Source organism: Perissodus microlepis, chromosome 22 (assembly GCF_051167445.1).
Source record: "Perissodus microlepis isolate ML-2025 ecotype Zambia chromosome 22, ASM5116744v1, whole genome shotgun sequence".
In the NCBI taxonomy this organism is placed as follows: domain Eukaryota; kingdom Metazoa; phylum Chordata; class Actinopteri; order Cichliformes; family Cichlidae; genus Perissodus; species Perissodus microlepis.
The window spans coordinates 30989175-31007792 of record NC_140481.1 but is presented as its reverse complement, the minus strand read 5'-3'; the positions used below and the strand labels follow the sequence as shown (position 1 = coordinate 31007792).

The following is an 18618-nucleotide window of genomic DNA, read 5'->3' as shown; positions in this document are numbered from 1 at the left end:
TTGCTGTGTGTCAGGTGTGACGCGCGTTCAGCCTGACCTGCTCTAATTCCCTAATGAGATTGCCCGTCCCCGGATATCCTATTAGACCCTGATTAACTGGGCTCAGCTCATTAGCTCCGACAAACCAATTCACCCCTTCTGTAAACCTCCGCCTCAGTCCATCTCTCCATTCCTGCTCCCGCATCCAAAAACATGCAGTGCAATGTCAGGAATCAAGGCACCAATGTCACCTCTCTGCAACCACAGGGCATTCAAAGCATACGTACCAATGCACCAAATAATAAAACTACTTTGTGGATGGGTTAAAAAAGAACAAACAGCTGTGGAAATTAAAATGAACATTTTTAACTGGTGTTGTCTTATATTTTGTTGAACCTTTAGTAGGATAAATTAAACACAAAAAGAAACCACTGCTCTGTTCGTGGAACCAACTTTGTGCTCTGAAGAGTTCCCATCTTCCTGCTTTAGACAAATCTCTGTGTTTGTCTTTCTTTCCTTCAGTTTCCTCTTGTGCTATGACATCTGTTCCCTTCCTCTTCTTGTCTTGTTCTTGGATTTCTTCACCTCTTCTCATCTTTTGACCTCATAACCTGATTTTCTCCCTTCAATCGCTTTACCTACCTCCTCTCGCCACACTCCCTTTCCTTTTTCCTCTCTCTCTCCTTCCCTATTTCCATCGTTGAGCCTTATCCCTTCATCACTTATCTCCTTCATCCCCTCCAATCCTCATCTGTTCGTCACCGCGGAGGAAGGCTGAGACTTTTTCACTAGTAAAGCCACTAGCAGTCAGCCGGTGGGAGAGCATCAGAGGAGCCAGCGAGCAGGTTGTGCACCCTGTAGAGCTGTGGAAGCTGAAACGGCTCAAAGGGGGAACACAGGTGTCTGTGATCGGGAGCTGCACAGGTGCAGAAAAAGAGAAAAGGTGAGTTTCAGCATTTCTGGTGCTTCTTTGTGACAGTTTAAAGTTAAGGAATGCTGCTGGGGAACAGTTGGAGCTGCTTTGAGTCAGCTGTGGGGACTCATCATCTTTCTTTGTCACCGTTTGAAGAAGAAAAGTGGAGTTCTACTTTTTATTATTTGGAAGAACAGGAAGTGAACTTTTGCAGTGCTGTGCTACCAAAGCAAAAAGTGATCAGCAACTTTGGGGATTTTCTGTATTTTCTGACACATGATTTGATCAAATTCAGGATATTTGACCAAAGCAACTTTAGTTAAGTCATCAATTTCTTTCAAACAACAGAATAACTTATCAATCCCACTGCATCCTTAAACCCTCTGAAGGTGATCTTTGGATTGTAGCAACTCTGCCAAAGAGGATTGGAGCTTCAGGTGGAGCAGCAGTAAGCTGCAGCCTGGTCGGTCACAAAGAGCTAAACCTCATCCAGCTCACTTTGTTTGTGGATATCTTTGGTGGTAGCAGGTGGTCTGCTAATCAGATGGCTCAATCCATGAGTGTAATGAGTCAACTCATGACTCCTCCAGTCTGCACATTAAAGTGTGCGTGCAAGAATAACACACTGACAGGAGGTTGTGGTGTTAAAATGTCCTTATAGTGGTGGAGAGTGGTGTAATAAGGTTTCAGATTTTCACTGGCTTTAAGCTCCGGAAAATGGCCGCATGTGTTTCATTCACATGTTGAACAATAAGTGCACCTCAAATGAGTAAACAGGACAGTAGAGGAGGAGCAGTTTTTGGTCTTGACTCTAACAGAAGCTCCATTTCTTCTATTGTCCACGTCGCAGTCCCTCCCTCTCACTCTGATCTCAGGGTAAAGAGCAGTCAGCAATTAGATGACAGGAGATTTGACCGGTAAAGCTTCTCTTAAGCTGTCCTGCAGGGATTTAAAGCCCTGTAGAAACCCATCCCAAACTCCCCTCACCTCTGACCCCACCATATCCTCGACCTTCCATAGTGTATGTGCAGCTGATACCTGCACATAGACTGATGCAACCGTTCACTTGTGCTAATCAGTGGATGTTTATTCTTAATCATGTCTCCGTCTTCTGTAAAAGCTCCTGCATGTTCCTGTGTGACTACTGTGCAAGCTCTACTTATGGTTTGTGACTAACAAGTCAGGCAAGGTTAAAACTGTAGCACAACTCTGGAAGTTTTAATATTCCTCACTGGAATCTCAGTGTTTTGCATTAGCAGTAATTTTTACCTCACTCATGGGGGTTCAGGCTTTTAGCTCGATAGTTTGATGATGTGCAGAAACGTGCACACAGTTAATCGGTGTTCAGTTAGTCAGTCATCAGCATCCTGTTACAGAGTATTAGCCGAATAAATTACATTTATTGTAAACACTAAGTTTCAAAGTAAAAGAACAAACCAAGAAAAACGATGACACTGATTGGAAATAACAGCTTTTCTTTTATTGTTGTTTGTTTTTTCAGCTTCTGACCGTTAACTTTTAGCTGTTTGACCTTGATGTTGGTGATGTGATGTAACATGATGTAACCTGAGGGTTTAAAGTTTTACACTGGAAGGGTGTTGGTGAGGTCAAAATGGACACTGAAGTTAAGGCAACCATAAATTCCTTACAAGGAAGATTCAACACTGATCCAACTCTTTAAAACCATAAAGAATAAAAGGAGTCAGTAAAAACTAAAGACGTGTATTTTATCCTCTAAATCACGCAAAAATAAATGTACTAAGTGCCCTTTAGACCTTAATGTAATTGCTTCCTTCTTTCCTAAGTCCTACACATCTATCCTTCATTCCTCTTGTCCTCTTTTACCCATTGTTGATTCTGTGCCTTGCAGAATGTTTCCCCGTCTTCTTTAATACTTCTAAACGGTTCCCTTCCTCTCGTTGTTCAGGGACAGCTGACACCTGAGTGTCTAATTGTTTCTGTAGACTTGGTGGTGCAACAAGAATCGAAGCGTTCCAGTTCAGGAATCAGGGTCACTGAGTGGTACCTACTTTATTTCACAGCAGGGTCAAACGTGAGGATACGTTTGGCTGGGAGTCATTCCACTAACAGCATTAACATCTTTCACAATGAGCTGCAACAAACATCCAAACATTGCTGTCTGTGCAAATATGTCTAGTCCACACGTGAACTTCAGAATATTTTCCAAGTAAATAATAATATTTTTTTGCGTTTTTCCCCATTTCCTATTCCTCTCAGTGTCGTTTGGTTTTTCATCAGTAACCTCAACAAACAACTCTCGCCATGGCAGCTGAGAAGGCTGAAATGGATGCACTGAAAAAGGAGTGTGATGGCCTCCGTGCACAGATTGAGGTGAGCGTTTCCTGTGGGAGGAAATTCCAGGTGTTATTACCTTTAACACCATAAAAACAATCCTGATTTCACCCCCGTGACACCATATTTTTCATATTATCTAGCGTGTATACTAATGTTATTGTATTTATTTAACACTAACCTCAAGTAATCAGTCTTTCTCCATCCATCACGTGACAGATATGCATGTAATCTTTTGATATTCAATTCAATTCAGTTTTATTTATATAGCGCCAAATCACAACAGCAGTCGCCTCAAGGCGCTTTATATTGTACAGTAGATCGTACAATAATAGATACAAAGAAAAACCCAACAATCATATGACCCCCTATGAGCAAGCACTTTGGTGACAGTGGGAAGGAAAAACTCCCTTTTAACAGGAAGAAACCTCAGGCAGAACCAGGCTCAGGGAGGGGCGGGGCCATCTGCTGCGGCTGGTTGGGGTGAGAGAAGGAAGACAGGATAAAGACATGCTGTGGAAGAGAGACAGAGATTAATAACAGATATGGTTCAATGCAGAGAGGTCTATTAACACAGAGACACATATGTATATACATACATATCTGTCTGAGTCACTGTAAGTTCAAAACAACAGGAAAATGTTCAGGATGGGGGTAACATGAAAATAAAATAACAGCTGCACTTTCTGTTTGCCTTAATAATCATATTTATTTAAACATGTTTCACTAGACAGGTAAAAACTAATAATTATAGAGGATGGACCCATGGTGCGTATATTACCCTTGTGAAGAGGTTTCTTTTGATTGCAGATCTTACTTACTCTTAGACTTTCCTTTATAATTTGTGGAGGTTAATTCGCCTTAGTGGAGGACTTAGTGGAGCTCCTTCCTTTTTCCTAATGCTAGAATTGCTGTGATGCCATCACAGAGGAAAGGAGTGAGGAAAAACACCGACTACACAGAGTTTTTCTTTTTCCAAACCTGTAATTCTCTGTGTGACCAATAGGCGGCCCGCAAAGCTGTGAATGACGGCAGCATGTCTGCAGCAGCATCAGGGGTGGACTCAGTGGGTCGGGTCCAGCTGAAGCTCAGGAAGACACTCAAGGGTCACCTGGCTAAAATCTATGCCATGCACTGGTCAGCTGACTCCAGGTGAGGATGAAAGGGTGGCACGTTTGTGTAAGAAAAGAGAAGCTCTGTAATCAAATTCAACAATAGGTTGTATATGAATACTCGTTTCATCCCTTTACTTTTTAAAAACCTCTATTTAATGCTTAAAAAAACGTAATATGTAAATATAACATCGCCTGTTTGACAGTTTGAAGAAAACACTTGTAATATTAAAGAAATACTGAAATTACCTGATTTATTTGGACACTGTGTGCACTCAGCGTGTATGTGCTGTAATGAAAATGAATGTGTGTCTTGAAGATTATAAACTACAGATTTTTATCCATATTAATGTGTGTGTGTGTGTGTGTGTGTGTGTGTGTGTGTGTGTGTGTGTGTGTGTGTGTGTGTGTGTGTGTGTGTGTTTAATATGTTTGTGACTTTGACATCAAAATTTGCAGGATGCAAACATTAGTTGTGATAACAGCCAAACTATTTCGCATGTAAAGAAACTTTAGATGCAGAAACGAGATAAACTCCAGCATACATTCAATCCATGTGAATTAAAAATGCACAATAGTTACTGCTACACGACATGTCTTTTCTAACAGCCACAGAAATATTCATCATTAGTGAGACATTATCTCACTGAGATGTTTTTTAAATCTTTAATTTAATGACGATTGAAGTGCTCTTCAAACACAGTGACACTTCCTTTCTCTCACAGGCAGATGGTCAGTGCATCACAGGATGGAAAGCTGCTCATCTGGGACTGTTTCACAGGGAACAAGGTAGGACTGCATGGGATATGTCATAGTTAATCTGAATGTGCAGGCATGTTATTTGTGGAGTGCAATACATAATAGACCAAGTAAAACTGAACCATACACAACCTGCAAAATAAGACAAAAAACTGCATATTTACTCTATGAAACAATCAGTCATCAACTGCTAATTTCATTTAGTAAGTTAGTAGTTTTTAGTTCATGTTCTTTTAGATATATCAACAATGACTAACACAAATGGATAATAACAGAAACTGAGAACAAGTGTTAAAAACAAAAGAAGAGAAGAACAAGGAGAAAATGTTCAATCTGAGCTTGGAGCTCAGTATTTATTTAGTACATCCCAACATAATTAGATTACCCAGTGAGCAGATTTCAGCAGTGAGCTAATTAGCCAGTGACGGTTTAACTTTCTACTCTGACTAAAGCTGAGTTTCCACTGCAGGATCTTACCCAATGGATGAGCAAGCTTCGGAGTTTAAATTCATTTCTGAGCACCCTTTAAAGCACCCCTGTTTGAGGGTCAGTGCTTTACAGGAGTCCAGAAACAACTGGTCTGTTGTGATGAATCTTCACAAACATTTGTGAAAATCTCTTCATTTACATTTAGCATTTTGTGTGTTTTGACTCTACTTTGACTGTTCATCTGTTTTCCTGCGATGACTCAGTGAACCTATTTCTAAAGCAGTAAACAAAGATTAATAGTGTCACGATAAGCTTTTTGTTGCTGTTGCAGTGGTTCCTCGCAGGCCTTTAGACCTGAGTGGAAGCACAGACAGCCAATAAGAACATCGTCTCTCCAGCCTTCAAACACTGTCCATGCTTGTTAAACCGCAAAGCTGCAACCTCCTGGTTGTTTAAACTGAATTCCCTCTTCCCAGTTGGTTGCTGTTCCACTGAAGTCTGCTTGGGTGATGAGTGTCGCCTTCGCCCCTTCTGGTAACCTGGTGGCCAGCGGTGGTCTGGACAACATCTGCACAGTTTACAACATCAAGGCGGCCAGCCCCAAAACCCTCAGAGAGCTGGACGCACACACAGGTGACGAGGGAGCTTCCTTTAAATGCCTTCAACTTACTTCACAGCATCAAAACCAATGAATGCATGCACAGCCAAGCTGAGACGCTCACAAAACTCTCTCTCGCCCAGGTTACCTGTCTTGCTGCCGTTTCCTTAACGATAATGAGATTCTGACAGCCTCCGGTGACACCACCTGGTGAGTTTAAAGTTTGTGTTTCTTAGTGTTTGATGTCAGTCATTTCTATCAACCCACCTACAGAAGTGAACAAGGGAAAAAGAGCAGCTTTTAAATCAGTATCAAGGCTGTGCATTCTCCCATTAGCCTGAAGGTATTAAAAAAAACATGACACTTGTTCACCAATCATGTGCTCTATGGTGTCTTCATATTACCACATACTATAGGTAATATTTCTAAAACGTAAAGGGGAAGTGACCTGCAGTCTTTCTAATGACCAGTGGGGGGCGGAGCCAGTCGCTGCAAATTGCTGGCCCTCGCGTAGCCTGGTTTTGTCCTGTTTTTCCTTCCCACTGTTGCCAAGTGTTTGTACATAGGGTGCTGTCTAATTGTTGGGTTTTTCTCTGCATTATTGTAGGGTCTTTGCCTTACACTACAAAGCACCTCGAGGTGACTGTTGTGATTTGGTGCTATATAAATTAAATTAAGTTAAATTAAATTAAAAATAAGTCATATTTTATAAAAGTCTATAAGAAAACGACTGTAGTTGTCACTTCATTATGATCCCATGAAACTCTCTCAGTGTGTTTATTGACTAGAACATGTTGTATGGTTCAGAGAAAAATGGACATGTGCACATGGTGTCCTACAGGGCTCGGCTACCGTAGCTACCTGTGTGCATGCCGTGTATTTTATCAGGCAGATGTCTCTAAACAGTTAAGATGGAGATAACATTAATCTCAGATCATTGCTTGAAAATATGAATTAAACAAATAAATTAATGTTATTTGTTAATTCATATTAACAAAGATAGAAACAAACTTAGAGCTGTCATCAAGAAATTAGATTTGAGGTAAGCTAAAAAGACCTGAGACAGTTAATCAGAACGCCGTCTGGTCTAAAAACCCCTGATTTGTGTCTCTGTCTTCTTCCTCTCATCTTCAGCTGTCTGTGGGACCTGGAGACCGGCAAGCAGAAGGTCATCTTCATCAACCACATTGGAGACTGCATGTCGCTGGCTCTCTCCCCCGACATGAACACCTTCATCTCTGGAGCCTGTGACTCTCTGGCCAAGCTGTGGGATGTGAGGGAAGGCGCCTGCAAGCAGACTTTCTCTGGCCACACCAGCGACATTAATGCCATTTCTGTGAGGATATCCCAGAAACTCACAACACACACACACAAATCACACTATTTCTAGTCTATAGGGGGACAGTTGTGACCTGAAGGCTGCCTTAGCAAAAATATTTCCTCTTGGTTTAAAACTCAAATGCTTCTTCTCTTCCCACTTGTAGTTCTTCCAAAGTGGTAATGCCATCATCACAGGCAGCGATGACTGCCAATGCAAGATGTACGACCTGCGCTCCGACCAGGAGGTGATTTGCTACCAGGACTCCAGCCTGAACGCCGGGGTCACATCTCTGGCTGTCTCCAGCTCAGGCCGCCTTATCTTTGCAGGTTACGATGACTTCAACTGCCACATCTGGGACTCACTGAAGGGAGAGAAAGTCGGTGAGCAGAGTTTATTCAAAATTACTTAAATTTAAATATGTATATCTTGTGGATGGATGGATATCTTAATTTATAGACTTTTAAAAGAGAGCATAGGGAGTGAAGTTTTCATTAAAGTTGGTGCTCTTCCACATGTCACCTGTAGATGGTGCTGATGCACTATTTTTATGATCTCTTTGCTTCCAACGGAACAGTTCATTAATTTTTTTTCAAAAATGAATATTTTATTTCTTAAAAAAGAAAATACATTTATTTCCTTTGCTGTTTCCAATTCGTCTCCTACATTTTTTCATTTACTCTCTTTCCTTGCTGTCATTTCTTTTCCTTCCCTTGCTTCCTCTCTTCCCCATGCTGTTTTCCCCTCTTTTTTCTTTTCCTTTCCTTTAATTAATCATTTCCACCATTTTCCCTTTGCTCTTTCTCCTTGTTCCCTTTCTTCTCTGCCATTCTTTTTCCATTTTGTTGTTTTCTTACACTCCACTCTACTTTCTATGGTCACTTCATGTTATTCCCTTTTGTCCCCAATGTTCTTTCTTCTCGTCTTTAATTCTCCTTCCTGTATGTGCTTCACTCGCTCATCTTTTTCCTTTACTTCCCCTCTTTCTTGTCTGCTTTCCACTCTTTTCTTTTCCATGTCTTCTCCTTGAATTTCTTCTTTTTCTTTCTATATTTTTCTTTCGTCACTTTCATATGATTTTTTCCCCTCCCTGATTTTAATAATAATAATGGATTGCATTTATATAGTGCTTTTCGAGACCCTCAAAGCGCTTTACAATACCCCTATTCATTCACTCTCACATTCACACACTGGTGGAGGCAGCTACAGTTGTAGCCACAGCTGCCCTGGGGCAGACTGACAGAAGCGAGGCTGCCATATCGCGCCATCGGCCCCTCTGGCCATCACCAGTAGGCGGCAGGTAAAGTGTCTCGCCCAAGGACACAACGACCGAGACTGTCCGAGCCGGGGCTCGAACCGGCAGCCTTCCAATTACAAGATGAACACCCAACTCTTGAGCCACGATCATCCCATTCTTTTGGCCTTTTTAAGTTTTTTGTTCCATTTGCTCTTCTTTGCTTTCCTCATATACTTTGTTCTTGTGATGTCTTATTTTTGTTCCACACTTTCTCCTGTTTGTACTTTCCACTCTTTTTGTTTTTCATTGACTCATCTTGTGCCTTCTGAGCATCTTTTTTTCCCTTTTCTTTACTCTCCTTTTAATTTCTCTGTCATAATTACTTTTATTCACTCATCTCCATTGCTTACAACCATGACCTCTTCTGCACTTTTTCATGTCTTTTATCTTGTTGTACAACACCAGGCGTGCTGTCCGGTCATGACAACAGGGTGAGCTGCACCGGCGTCCCTGATGACGGTATGGGTGTCTGCACAGGATCCTGGGACAGCTTCCTCAAACTGTGGAACTGAGGCGTCCCTGCAGAGAATAACACCAGGAGACGAAGAAGAAACGGAGCAGGACGAGAGGAGAGGAAAATAGTGGCAGAGAAGTGAGGCTGGAGATTTGGTGGAGATATTTGACCTTCCTCTCTTTCTTTTTCCCGCTCTGCTTCTTCCTCATACATGTATGCAAATTTTAAAAGGTTGCGAATGAGTCATATTGTGCAAATGGCTTCAGTTAAACAATGCACGATGCATCCCACTGCATGTACAAGAAAGCTTTACTGTTGATTTATTTACTGAAAAAAGTAAATCTTAAAAAAAATAGATTATTAATCAAAACGGAGCGGAAAATAAGCTCTTATTGAAAATGATAAAAAATCTCTAGATTTTCTGAAAATAACTGAATAAAGAACAGTAAATAATGAAAATATGAAGATAGAGCTACAGATTTATTTTTATTGTCTTCGAGGTCTTTGACCTTTTAAAAGAGCACTGCAATCATCTAGAAGAAAAAGACTGACATGTATATTTATTTATATTTTATAGATTAACACATTAGAAATGTCTATGTACAGAGTCTCTTTGTTGTATCTGATCTGTTTGCTTTTTTGGCTGCACATATTCTGAGTGTGTATTTGTATGGTAGAGCTGCTTTCTCGGGTCCCATATTACCATCAGCTGACTTTGATCCAAGATGGCTGCTTTCCCCACTTCACAGGTAAAAATTACACTGATGGACCCGTGGATGATGGTTTGAAGGTGGAACCTGGCTGTGAGAGTGGCTGTAAAACACTCCTGTAAGCTTTCTTTACTCCTCTGGCTTCAGCTGCATTTTGTTGTACTTTTAAACTTGAGCAGTTCCTCTGTACAAAAAAATACAAGATTTTTGTTGGAAATCTTTCTAATAAACATAGAATTCTGCATTAAGACTATGTCAGAGTCTTTGTGTTTCAATGACAAGGTCTGACCTTTAGTTATGAGGGTTAGTTTTAATTTCTTACATTAACATGCACATACAGTCCTCCAGAATCTAGATTGGTCCCTGCAGCTGTTGCTCTCATCATCAGAGGGCAAAAATGCCTGGAGGGGAATCTCATTAGAGGTCAGCACACCTCAGTAATGTGAGTCATACCTGCAAACAGCAGCAGGGTAGACACAGAGATGCTGGTGCAGAAATGAAGCTCTACAGTGAACGAGGAGGTTTGAATTGTCCCCAGACAAAGTGCTGAGGTTCTGCATCGCATGTACTGGAATCAGAAAATAAGTAAAAGTATGTAACACTGATTTAAACAGAACTTTTCACTGATAAAAACTGCAAAGTGCTTCACAAAAACACAAGAAAAACACAAGTAGATTCATAACATAAAACATAATAAAATACAACATAAAACATCAAATTAATTACAAGCTTGTAAAGGAGTCAGTGGAGTCTCTACAGCACAAAGACAATTTCTCAACTTTGACAGTGAAGCCAACGGCGACTTTTGACCTGATGACCTGTAAGCTCAATGAGGTTCCTCACGGTGACAGATATACTGAGGGAGTTTGACCATGTAGGACTGATAGGTTTGTAGCATAAACCTATTCGCTGTAACGTTAAGGACAATTTAATTACACAGCAAAGCAAGACACGAGTAGGCAAAGTTCTTTATGTTTCTCGTGCACGGGAGAGAACTGAACAAACGCCGTCCCTTCGCTTGACCCCAGTTGCTGTCATCTGCTCCCCCGTAACACTGCTCTTTTATTGAGGTTACATGAATATGCATAGGTGCATTAACATACGACGTATACATACACACAAAGAGTACCTTGCCTGTGCATTGTGTAAGTGTGTGTGTGGGGGGGGGGGTCAGTGTGTGACCCCATAAAGACTTCCCTAAACCTGCTGGTCTGGAAGTCCAGCAGTTCATCTAAACAAAAGGTACTTAGACTAAAACTGACATATACGTTTATCCTACCATAAAACAATAAGAGAAGGTATGCCCTCTCCCATGCTCCCAGGATGTGGGTGTGAATGCCAGAACACTCTGGAATGCACACAAAGCCTTTGCAGACTATTAAGGATCACACATCCTATCACTACACAATCGATTATACACCTCTAAGCATATATGGTTAAATATTTCTAAGCATAAATGACAATCAACGATATAAACCTAACAAGGACCCTAAAAGGAAAAACTAAAACTTTAAAGTAAATTCTAAAATGTACAGTCAACCAATGAAGACAACGACCTGATGGATGGATGACCATGATGAAGGCCACAGGCCGAAACAGCCTTGGTCAAATAATAAAGCTGTTCTTTATACTATAAGTGTTGCTGGAGCTTCAGACCCTTGTTCTTCTCTATGCACTTTGGGCGTCATTGAAGTTGTTCCAGAAAACCTCCATTCTCATTCAAAAAATCAATGAAGAGAAGCTAAATAAAAAAAATATACATATCATTCAAAAAGTTTAAAAAGCTCACAAAAAGACCACTGCTCACATTGCTAAGAAGGTCCTGAGTTCAACTCGCCATCAGGCCAGGGTCTTTCAGTGTGAAGTTTGTGTGGGTTCTCTCTGAGTACTCTGACTTCCTCCCATGGACCAAAGACTATTAGTGGGATTAGGCTAATTGGTCATTCTAAATTGCTCATAGGTGGGAATGTGAGAGTGAATGGTTGTCTGTCTCTATGTGTTAGCCCTGCGACAGACTGGCGACCTGTCCGGGGTGTACCCTGCCTCTCCCTGAATTGGATAAGCAGAAGAGAATGGATGGATTTAAGTTATTTAGCAAACATAAACGTCATGTAAGGTACGAGTTTTCTGAATAGTCAAAAGTTTGGTACATAAAGGTACAATTTATCAAAATGTATAATTTAGACAGAATATAATGTTACAGTAATGATTTGCTTGTGATTTTATGGTATTTTTGGCATGATTTTCACAATAAAAACATCTGATTTTTACATATTATGATTGTAAATTTGGGAAATACATTTTCAAGGTATTATAATTACAGTGAACTGAATCAATTAAATATTACTGACCAAAGTAAAATATTGATAACTTTAAAGGAGGTCTGATTATTCTAAGTTCCATCCATTTAAATCCTGTGTAAACGTTTTTTTTTACATGATCATCATGCCCAAAGTGATTCACAATAACAATATTACTGAAAATATAAATAACAATAACATTGTTATATTGTCGACACTCATGTTTGACTTTGTTCGTTGTGTCTTTTGTCTCTTTTTATTAGAAAAAAAAAACTGAAAGTAGAGACAACCAGAGAACAGAAACAACGAACAAAAAAATGCCACGAGAAGCTTAATTCAAAATCTTAACATTTCTGAGCGGTTTCCATGAGAATACCCTGTGAATGTACGTGTACTTTATACTTTTGCATCCATGGTGGGAAGGACAACTTCTGTACAGCAGGTGGAGGTAACGTCCCGTGAAGCTCTGCGACTGCCTTCATAATCCCACGCAGAAGAAGAGGGACGTTTGCCGGTGTTTGGAGCTGATATTTCTGGCATCACCTGACCTGCACACCGGCCGGACTCCAGATCGACCTCTAGCTCCTCTCCTCACCGGCTACCAGCTAATATTCGCCAGCCATGGCGCTTCGCAAGTTCTTCGTGGGTGGAAACTGGAAGATGAACGGGAACAAAGAGAGTCTTGAAGAGCTCATCAGCACCCTGAACACCGCCAGCCTGCACGACGAGACCGGTAACAGCCCCAGATTATTGCCGGGACCGCTGACTGACTGTGTGTGGCGGTTAGAGGGGATCAATAAAAGCGATTGGTGATTGGTGACGTGGGAGGGGCGAGGAAGCAGGCTGACAGAGGAGGAGGGGGGGATGCTGCTGATGCTTCACAGGTGACACAGTGGCATTGAAAGTCACGTGATCAGGAGGCGTCACATGAAGGCCTCTCATTCTCTCACTTCACTTTGAGGAATTAATTTTCTGCCTCTTCATACTTTTCCCCATCAAATGGAACCTAAATCATAGTTTTTATTGCTGTGCTTGACAGCTGAGGTTAGTCCACTGAGTCTGTGAACAGTCCCTGTGTCTTCACACAGTTCACAGCTTGGGTTCCCTCCACCAGTCAGACGTTTTTGAGGCTCATTTGGGTTTTCAGTTTGGCCGTTTTAGAGCGCCTGACTTAAAGTAGACAAAGAACCAAATACTGAACACCAAATCTTTGAATCAAGGATTTTTTTGTACTAATATGCTGTACTCTGACATAAAACTGTGTGATCCAGCAGTTTATTTATTTTTTACACACTGATGTTTTTTTTTGTTGTTGTTGTTGTTGCAAAAACAAAGTCTTTAGCCTGTCTTTACACACTTATTCATGCTCATGTAGGCTCAATTACTCTTACTTTACATCACTGAAGTACAAGCCTGCTGCATCACTGAACAAAAACATATGCTTATGATAAGGGCTTGTACATAGGAGTGTGCAACTACTCAAATTTTATTCAAGGAGTTTTTAAAACCAGACAATTGAGATAAAGCACTTTTTAAAAATGAATTCTTTGCTTTTGCTTTCACGCAGTCCAGAACAGAACAGATACATATGCATGAAACGATGATTAAAACACACAGTTTCTCTGTGTTAAATAATAATTGACCAAAGTAACTGATTCTCTTTGCTATATTTAAGCAGCTCTGCATTAATTTATTTTTTCTAACAGTGTATTCATGACTGTTTCTTAATGTCTTTAAAATGAGGCAGGCTGCTGGAGGCGGTTGGTGATGAAAGCAATTGTAATCTTCAGTTAGATGAAATCATTTCAGTCTCCAGCCAGAATCACAGTTTAGCTCTATGTCCATTTAACTGCCTCTCAGGGTCTCCGGATTGTTTCAAATGCAGTAGGTGTTTGTAAATGCAGAATTCAGGTTTTCCTTTTATTTATTCAGGTATAACAGTTGAAAAAGATCAGAGCAAAGAAGGATTTACATCAACAATAATGCTCTTAGAGCTTTTACACTGGTTTAACTAACGAATAAAAGTAAAACTCAGACAATCATCACAGCAAACACCAGTCATTCTGTCTGATTTCAGAGGTGGTTTGTGCCGCTCCCTCCATCTACCTGGACTTTGCCCGATCCAATCTGGATCCCAGGATCTCCGTCGCAGCACAGAACTGCTACAAGGTGGCCAAGGGAGCGTTTACTGGAGAGATCAGGTATCTCTAAATCAAATACTTTATTTATAATGCTGTGCTCACAGGCATAACCACTCTGTGATCGGCCTTGGGGCGGATATTATTTCTGTTATGTTGTACAGGTGCAAACACAGCATCTCCCATTTGCTGTCTCTCTTACACATACACAAACACACACACACAAAATGTGTGCAAAAATAATATCAATAGAACCATTACAGTTTTTGATCAGCACCACGGACAGCGACCACAGCCAGAGGTTATTATTTAAGCTTATGCTATAGACTCACAACATTAAGAAAGACAGCTGTAATGTCCATAAACATGGGACAAAAGAGAGAATCCCATCAGCCACAGGTCCTCACAAACTGACTGGATGGATCACTGCATAACAAACACACTCATTAATAGAGTTTCTTATTCAACAATCAGTTCCAGTGGAGCAGCTTTTAAAGTCTCTCTCACACATACAAAGTCCTGTTCTTACTCCTGATTTTTCTCCTTCCTCCAACTTTTTGCTTTGCTTGCTGAGCATAATTTAAACTAGTTGCTCTATAAGACACTCACTGGAAAACAAATTAAATTGTTGACGTCAGCAAGTTTGTGCATATTTTGCACATATGAAAGGAAATAAAAATTATTTCTCCGCATGCCCCTGTGCCACAAAACCTTTCAGAAATGTGTATTTTTATCAGATATTTGAAGCTAAAATGCATCAATAAAGTTAGGCTTTATTTTTGACTGCTAGTGTTAACTCTTTCACTGAACTAACACAGCTAATCCTTCAACATGTTTGTACTCTCTGCTCATATTGCCTTCATATTAAATCATTTTTTGCTCTTTAAAGAACTTATTTTAACATTGTACTCAACAAAAAACAAACCATCCCTAACAAAAAAAGGAACTTCAAGAGCCAAATTGCATTAAATTTCTTCACGTCAATATACGGCCACAAGTAGAGTTGACATGGGCTGTCCTACATGTGTCCTCTCCCTCCAGCCCAGCCATGATCAGGGACTGCGGGGCAGACTGGGTGATCCTGGGACACTCGGAGCGCCGTCATGTGTTTGGGGAAAGTGACGAGCTGATTGGCCAGAAGGTGAGAATCACAGAACTTTCCAATTATCTGGATTTCAAGGGCACATTTCTTTGTAAGAGTTTGCACAACAGAATTTTGTATCAGCATAAAACAGGTTCATATGTTCATCTGATGCCACCACAGTGATGGCAGCTTGTTCGCGCAGGTAGACTCTGACTTTGTTGGCGTTTCAGGTGGCTCATGCTCTGGAGAACGATCTGGGTGTGATCGCCTGCATTGGTGAGAAGCTGGAGGAGCGAGAGGCAGGAACCACCGAAGAAGTCGTCTATGCTCAGACGCAGGTCATTGCAGGTAAATACGAGAGAAATATTAACATTATTTTCTATGTTTTTTTTATTGTAGGCTTTCATGATCTGTTTTTTTAGTTTTATTTTAGCTTTTCTGCTTTATATTATTTTTTGCATCTTTTTTTATGGCTTAATCTTTGTTTTTACCTTTACAGGAAAAAAAAAAGTTTTCATTTCTCGAGTTTCTTATTCTAATGTTTTATTACTTTATTATTATTATTATTCATGATTATTGTTGCGCTATTATGTTTGTACTTTTTCTACATATATATGTTAAATTAAAATAATTAGTTATTTACTCAAATATTTCATTTAAATAAAGTTATAATAACTAATAACGAGATTCATTACATAATATTTTGAAGGAAAACGAGCAGTTTGAAATAAATCGGATGTATTTACAGCTTTTTTGTACTATTATGTTCTTTAGATCAAAAGTTTGGTTATTTAATGGTTCAAATGTTTCTCTGATTATGAATAATGACAAAAAACTGTTACAGAAACATAAAAGTGAACTGCTGGATTCTACTCTGTTTTTATTCTGTGCATAAAGATAGAAAAACGAGTTCCTTTTGCTTCTGGATTTGTTCTGTCTGCACTGAGGCTTTACAAGACCTGATTGATGATCTTTTCCCTGGTTCCATCTTGGCCTCCTGTATTCTGCTTCTGTACTGAAAGTAGGCCACGTACTGATTTAAAATGTAAATAGGTCAGTGGTCTCTGCCTTCAACAGACACAGCTGCCTCTGTTAAAGCAGGCTTTGCAGCTTTAAAGCCAACAAAGGTGGAGAACTGATGGCAGCTTGCAGCCGTGGTCTGCTTTTAGGATGTTGCCTGATCAGAAAGGACCTTTTGAGTTTGCATACTAAGGTTTGCTTATTCTTTCTGAAAGGTAGGGAAACCTTTTAAAGAAGAAACACACCAGACAGATTTGTTTTTGAAGAAATGATAACCATGTTAATGATTAAGGTAGATGTCAGGCATAATCCTGTTTTATGGCATCGTGATGTATGTGAAATGTGGCCTCTCAGCTGATAAACCGTTGTCTTATTCCACCATTATCCTTCCATATTCTTTATACAGACTTTGCAGGTCTTTAACATGATATTGCTGCAGCCCAAATGCACGTTGTGCTCAATGACTAGCTGCAGGTGGCAGCTGATAAAAAAACCTTGTTTGGTTGCAGAGAATGTAAAAGACTGGGGGAATGTCGTGCTGGCATATGAACCTGTTTGGGCCATCGGCACAGGAAAGACAGCCACACCTGAGCAGGTAATACCGCAGCCACATAACTACAAGGCCCATAAGTGAGCACATAAATAATAACTTCTCACATTACATCCAGTCCAGTGGGATGTTTAGCCCTATTTCCAATTTTTATCTTTGTCATGTTTTAATATCTAGTTTTACATAACTGCACACACGGGCAAATCGGCTGCACACGTAACATAATTGTTATATGATTTAAGTCTGTGCTCCGTGGAAATGAATCCTGGGAGTTGATTTTGAAGATGTGACGGTGTAATGATTCTGTTCATGAACACAAACTCATTTTTTCTAGTCTTTTTAGTTTTGCTGTCACATGTGAAAAAGAGAGTTTACACAGGGTATGAAGTATTTTCTGTATGACTTTATCAGTCTCTCATGTTATTGTGCATCGCTTCAATTCATTGAGGTTTGGAGCATTCATTTATGCATAGGTCTCATTTTAATCAATGCATGTGCAGGCTCAGGAGGTCCACGAGAAGCTGAGGGCGTGGCTCAGGGCAAATGTCTCCGATGATGTGGCCGACTCTGTACGCATCATCTACGGAGGTCAGTGAACATAACTAAAGTAAACTTTACAGTAGGATTGTGTTAGGTTCAATGATGGTGCAACAATTTCATATACATGAAATAATGGTGTTATTAAAATGTACAACCTCTGCAGACGTCACAGGTCGGTTTAATTTTGCTACTCTCTCCAGGTTCGGTCACAGGAGCAAACTGCAGAGAGCTGGCGTCTCAGGGCGATGTGGATGGCTTCCTGGTAGGCGGGGCCTCTCTGAAGCCAGAGTTTGTCGACATCATCAACGCACGTGCATAACAAATGCACTTAACTACTCCAGCAGGATCAATGGAAAACACCCTGCCCTTTAGATCTGCACCGTGTATCACCTTGTTTCTGCAAACTGGGCTGACTGATCCAGTTAAACCAGAGGATGTTGAATATTTAAACTACTAAATACCTTTAAGAAAAGATGTTTTTCACTCCATTCTTTATTTTCCTGACTTGAATAAATAAGGAAACTTTAGATAATTAGGATTAAAAACTGGAAATCCACTGAGGCATGGTGAAGTGATTCATGTGATCCATGTAAAGTTTCCTTTTAAATTCTTTATTTGCTGCTAAACTGAGGTGAACTTAGAGAATCAGGGGATCGGTCAGCCCAGGCTGCTTCATGTGTTTGACTTTATGTGTCTCACCTAACTGCACTAACTGATACTTTAGGTCTTTAACAAATAAAGTTTCAGACAGAATTTACTTGAAATGATAAAACAAAGATGTCTGCAGGTACTGAGCTGTGAGGAGTGAGTAGTTGTGGTTTAACACTGACTGAATAAATCAGGGAAATAAATGATGTAAGAAGTAAAAAAACAAAACAAATAAATAAATGTGGAAAAAGTGTATTTTATTTTGTGGTTCACTGCCCATTTCGAATGCATTTAAAGAAACCTAAATGTGACTTATAAGCAGTTAAAACAAGTTAAAGCATTTTTCCTTTGCATTTAATTTTTTTTAGAATAATATTTGATTAGTATAGAATCCTTGAAACTAGTACTTCATAAAAGTTTTTTTAAAGGGTCATATTGCGTTTTTATTCTTCTTTT

General features: G+C 40.1%; 2 protein-coding genes across 2 annotated transcripts; both read left to right on the top strand.

Annotated features, from left to right (window-relative positions):
* The first annotated feature begins 696 nt into the window (after window positions 1-696).
* On the top strand, window positions 697-10128 carry gnb3b (guanine nucleotide binding protein (G protein), beta polypeptide 3b). Its single transcript, XM_084918469.1, has 9 exons — window positions 697-922; window positions 3131-3244; window positions 4212-4357; window positions 5043-5106; window positions 5982-6138; window positions 6247-6313; window positions 7238-7439; window positions 7588-7804; window positions 9124-10128. Exons 2-9 carry the CDS (start codon window positions 3176-3178, stop codon window positions 9228-9230), a joined length of 1029 nt encoding a protein of 342 aa, XP_084774595.1. The 5' UTR covers window positions 697-922; window positions 3131-3175; the 3' UTR covers window positions 9231-10128.
* A 2527-nt stretch (window positions 10129-12655) lies between these two features.
* On the top strand, window positions 12656-18417 carry tpi1a (triosephosphate isomerase 1a). The gene is made up of 7 exons (XM_084918470.1): window positions 12656-12915; window positions 14260-14383; window positions 15362-15461; window positions 15635-15752; window positions 16934-17019; window positions 17475-17562; window positions 17715-18417. Exons 1-7 carry the CDS (start codon window positions 12804-12806, stop codon window positions 17831-17833), a joined length of 747 nt encoding a protein of 248 aa, XP_084774596.1. The 5' UTR covers window positions 12656-12803; the 3' UTR covers window positions 17834-18417.
* The last annotated feature ends 201 nt before the right edge of the window (window positions 18418-18618 follow it).